The sequence below is a fragment of the Corvus brachyrhynchos genome, unplaced genomic scaffold, assembly GCF_000691975.1.
Source record: "Corvus brachyrhynchos isolate BGI_N302 unplaced genomic scaffold, ASM69197v1 scaffold53, whole genome shotgun sequence".
NCBI lineage: Eukaryota > Metazoa > Chordata > Aves > Passeriformes > Corvidae > Corvus > Corvus brachyrhynchos.
In genome coordinates this window covers 1,777,053-1,781,572 of record NW_008237681.1, presented here as the reverse complement: position 1 = coordinate 1,781,572, position 4,520 = coordinate 1,777,053, and the positions used below count along the sequence as shown (strand labels likewise).

Below are 4,520 nucleotides of genomic sequence, written 5' to 3'. Positions count from 1 at the left end.
CTGCGGGCGCAGGTCTTCCTCTGCAACCGGCCCCTCTGGCTCAAGTTCCACCGGCACCAGACGGAGATGATCATCACCAAGCAGGGCCGGTAAGCGGGCGCGTGGGATGGTGGAAACGGAGGGAAGTGGTGGTCGGGGATGGGGGAGGAAGGGGGACACCCCCGAGGACGCTCCGTGTCGGGCGGCGCTTTCTGCCTCCCCCGGAAAGGAGGTGCGCGCTCTCTTCGTCGGTGGTGCCCCGGGATGCTTTTTGTGTTTTTCAGGAGGATGTTTCCCTTCCTGAGCTTCAATATCACCGGCCTCAACCCCACGGCCCACTACAACGTCTTCGTGGAGGTGGTGTTGGCGGACCCCAACCACTGGCGTTTCCAGGGGGGCAAGTGGGTGACCTGCGGCAAAGCCGACAACAACATGCAAGGTAGGTGCAGGTTCCGGGAGCCTCCTCGCCCCCTTTCCCCGCGGGTCGGTTTCTCGGAAAGGGTTCCCACTTTGCCCACCCCTCCCCTCCCCCTTTAGTGTCTTCCCCACACCGGGCATCCTACTGAGGCACGAGCTACGGTTTTAAGGTCGTCTTGCGACTCTTTTTGCGCCGCGGTGTGTGAGGCTGTGTGGGAGAGTGGCCATCCAACCGAGGGGCTGCGCGGGCGGCGGAACAAAGCCCCGTGGCCGGCCGGCGTTTTACTGGCTTGTCTTCCCCAGGCAACAAGGTCTACGTGCACCCCGAGTCGCCCAACACCGGGGCTCACTGGATGAGGCAGGAGATTTCTTTCGGGAAGCTGAAGCTAACGAACAACAAAGGTGCTAACAACAACAACGCGCAGGTACGGAGGGGAGGGCGGCTTGAGGGGCTCTTGGTGGCTCAGCGGGGAGACCTGGGGTTTTGCATCTTTAACGGCATTTCATCGAGCCGCTAGATCACTGTTCCCTTCTGGAACTGGGTCATAGAGCTTGTTTTCTTTGTTTTTTCCGTATGAATAGTTGCAAATGTTGGACTGTGATGTGTGAATTTCTTTTGTTTTAGCTAATATATTGATCACATCAGTTGCTCAAAAAGTGGGAGAGTACCTGATGGCTCTTGGTGAAACACAGATGTAAGCTGTGAATCATCCCCTGATAACAGTTAAAACTGCTCCATTTGTAAACGAAGAGATTACAATTTACAGGAAGAAAATGTCGTGCTATAAAATAGGTCTTTTAATGCTAGATGCAGTTTGTCTAAAGATGTTGCCTTTTTCGTGGTTTCTTTTAGATGATAGTACTTCAGTCCCTACACAAGTACCAGCCCCGACTTCACATCGTGGAAGTGACAGAAGATGGTGTTGAAGATATGAATGATTCCTCAAAGACTCAAACATTTATTTTCCCTGAAACACAGTTTATAGCAGTTACAGCATATCAAAACACTGATGTAAGCATGGATGTATAAAATTGCAATTAAGAATAAAATTCCCTTGTGTACTCAGCATCTCATCTTAAAATATATTCTGCTTTCACTTTTAGATTACACAGCTCAAAATTGACCATAATCCTTTTGCAAAAGGCTTCAGAGACAACTATGACTCGTAAGTACACCTCTGTCTTCTTTCGCAGATGTCTCTGTCTAGGAGGCATGATTCTGGCCTGAAATGTCTGTGGAAGGGTTTTTCTTTAGACATTAATTCAGTTAACTACTGGCAGTTTTGCTTATGTTAAAATGTCTGAATAGTGTATTGTCTAGATGACCTGGCTTTCTGCAGGCTTCTGAATTTTCGTAGGAAACTTGTGCTGGCAGAATCCAGCTGGCCTGCGGATTTGGCAGCAGTGTATTGGGTATTTCCACAGAACAGGCAGCTTCTTTAAATTGTCAGCAGAAGACTTGCCTAATAGTCACTTTGTAGTTTCACTTGTGCTATTACTTGTAGCAGTAATAAGAAATTTACACTGGTCTAGGAAAAAGGCCTACTAAATCAGATTAAAACAAATAGCCATGCAATTAAATGTAGTTATGATTCTAATTAAGAAATAACTGGTTTCTTTGTGTTTTTGTGTTGTTACTGTCATATTGGAATTGTTAAGAAAAACACTCAGTATCTCTCTTTTATATTGTAGCATGTACACAGCTTCCGAAAATGACAGATTAACTCCATCTCCCACGGATTCTCCTAGATCCCACCAGATTGTCCCTGGCGCCCGATACAGCGTGCAGCCGTTCTTCCAGGAACAGTTTGTCAACAACCTGCCCCCAGCCAGGTTTTACAACGGTGAGAGAACCGTCCCTCAGACAAATGGCCTGCTGTCCCCGCAGCAGAACGAGGAGGTGGCCAGCTCTCCTCAGCGGTGGTTTGTGACGCCTGTACAGCAGCCCAGCGCCAACAAACTGGACATGAACTCCTATGACACGGAGTATTCTCATAGCACCTTGCTCCCTTATGGCATTAAATCCCTTCCCCTTCAGACATCCCACGCTCTGGGATACTACCCCGACCCGACATTTCCATCCATGGCAGGCTGGGGGAGCAGGGGCTCCTACCAGCGAAAAATGACGACAGGACTAACTTGGACCTCAAGAACAAGTCCTCCGGGATTCACTGAAGACCAGCTTTCCAAGGACAAGGTGAAAGAAGAAATTGGCTCGTCCTGGATAGAGACTCCACCCTCTATAAAGTCTCTAGATTCAAATGATTCCGGGGTCTACACAGGTGCTTGTAAGAGAAGACGGCTTTCCCCTAGCACTTCCAGCAATGAAAATTCTCCAACAATGAAGTGTGAGGACATTAATGCTGAGGACTATAGCAAAGACACTTCAAAAGGCATGGGCTACTATGCATTCTATACTAGTTCTTAAAGCATCTTTTTTATTCCAATTGGCTAATTTTTTTTTTTTTCAGGGTGGCCTTGGGTTTTTTTTGCATTACAATTGCCAAAAAGACTCTTGCCTTCCACCTTGAATTGTTGTGTGCAATTCTAAAGAAGGTGCCAAAGCTTTTTGACTGTTGCAGGTAACAAAGTAGTGAAAGAGCAAACCATGGGAGAATTCTTCCCCTTGTTTAGAAGGAACCATAGGCAGAAGCTGTAAGGAGGACTCTAGTGTCTAAGTATGTGGCATATTTATTGGAGATACTAAAGTGTACACAGCTTGGGTAGGCTCAGAGGCCCGATCAAGTCCATGCACTCCTGAGCAAGGAAAGAGGGGTTAGGATCCCAAATATAATTTTCTTCCCTGCTTGATAAAAGGGATCTGGGTTGCAGGGAGCTGCACAAATGCTATGTTCTGCTTTAGACTGAGCTGTTTTTTTCAACACATCCACAACACAGTTGGCTGAGTTGGATATTGCTCAGCTACAGCTTTTTTAAGGGTTTGGTTTTTTTTTTTTTTGGCAGAAAATGCCAAAATGAGGCCTGCTTGCCAGGCAGGATTTTGACTTGAAGGTCTTGTTGCCAATGATGGGATTACAATGACCAAATCTGTCTTTTCTTAGCTTAGAACTTGCATTAAAAAAACCCCTGCCTCCATCCCATAAGCCTAATCTTTACTGAGGTGGCCAAAAACAAAGTGTACAGTTGTGTTTTGTCTAGGTACACTGTAGAATATTGTGGAATAATGTATAAATAGTTGACCTATAGCTGTTCAGTTGGAAGGACATCCGGTGGTGTTTTGAAGTTCAAAAGGCTTTTTTTTTTTTTTTGGTCAATCAAACTTAGCATATGAGGCATTGCAAAAGGAGATTTCTATTTATGTGTATGTAAAGTGACTTTTTCAGCTGCCCTGTATGAAATTGAAGTGATGTAACTTTCTCCCTTCTTCTTGCCTATACTTTCAGCCATTTTAAACTGATCAGCCCCAGAGCACTGGCCCACTTTTCCCCTCCCCGGAAACTTGTTCCTGTTTTGTTTTTTCTATGTATATAGTAATAATTTTTAATAAATGTGGTGGTGCCAGGGATAAGAGGGGATGGCTCTGCCTCGTCTTTGCATCTGCTGGGTATCCCAAAAGGGGCGGAGGGAGCACACTGCTAGGGCCTTGAATTGTCTCTAAATCTAACCATCCCTTGCAACGCTGACGCTTTACCTGTTGCACTCTCTGTGTGGGTTTTTTTTTTTTCTTTTTCTTTCCTGTGCATCTTCTGAACAAGCCGGGAGCCCCGGCTTGCTCCAAAATACGACATTCTCCTGTCCTCTACCCCCCCCTACCCCTGCCTCTGCACCAGGTGAGGTGCGAGCTCGGCCCGGGCAGAGAATTGCGAACCCACCCCGCCTCCGCGGCAGCCCCGGGGCTGCCTCCTCCCGCCGCCCCCTTCTCACCCCCTCCGTTTCCCGGAACAAGGCACGAAATTCCGCTGCCCGCTTATCTGGAGGGAAAGCTCCTTCTGGCAGAGCGATTGAATCCTGGCTCCCGCAGCAGCGGGACCTTTCCTGAGGATATGCAGGGAGTAATGGGATTAAGCTGTTAACGATTGCCGGCTGCAAACAAAATATACCCAGGGCTCAGGCTGGGGCTGTCCCCGGTGGAGGTAACGCTATCGGGGGGCAGCGGTAGGGGC

The 4,520-nt window shown here is 47.7% G+C and overlaps 1 protein-coding gene across 1 annotated transcript; it reads left to right on the top strand.

Moving 5' to 3' along the window:
* The first annotated feature begins 6 nt into the window (after positions 1-6).
* On the top strand, positions 7-3,927 carry EOMES (eomesodermin). Its single transcript, XM_008631970.2, has 6 exons — positions 7-89; positions 264-418; positions 700-821; positions 1,250-1,408; positions 1,501-1,562; positions 2,089-3,927. Exons 1-6 carry the CDS (start codon positions 67-69, stop codon positions 2,822-2,824), a joined length of 1,257 nt encoding a protein of 418 aa, XP_008630192.1. The 5' UTR covers positions 7-66; the 3' UTR covers positions 2,825-3,927.
* The last annotated feature ends 593 nt before the right edge of the window (positions 3,928-4,520 follow it).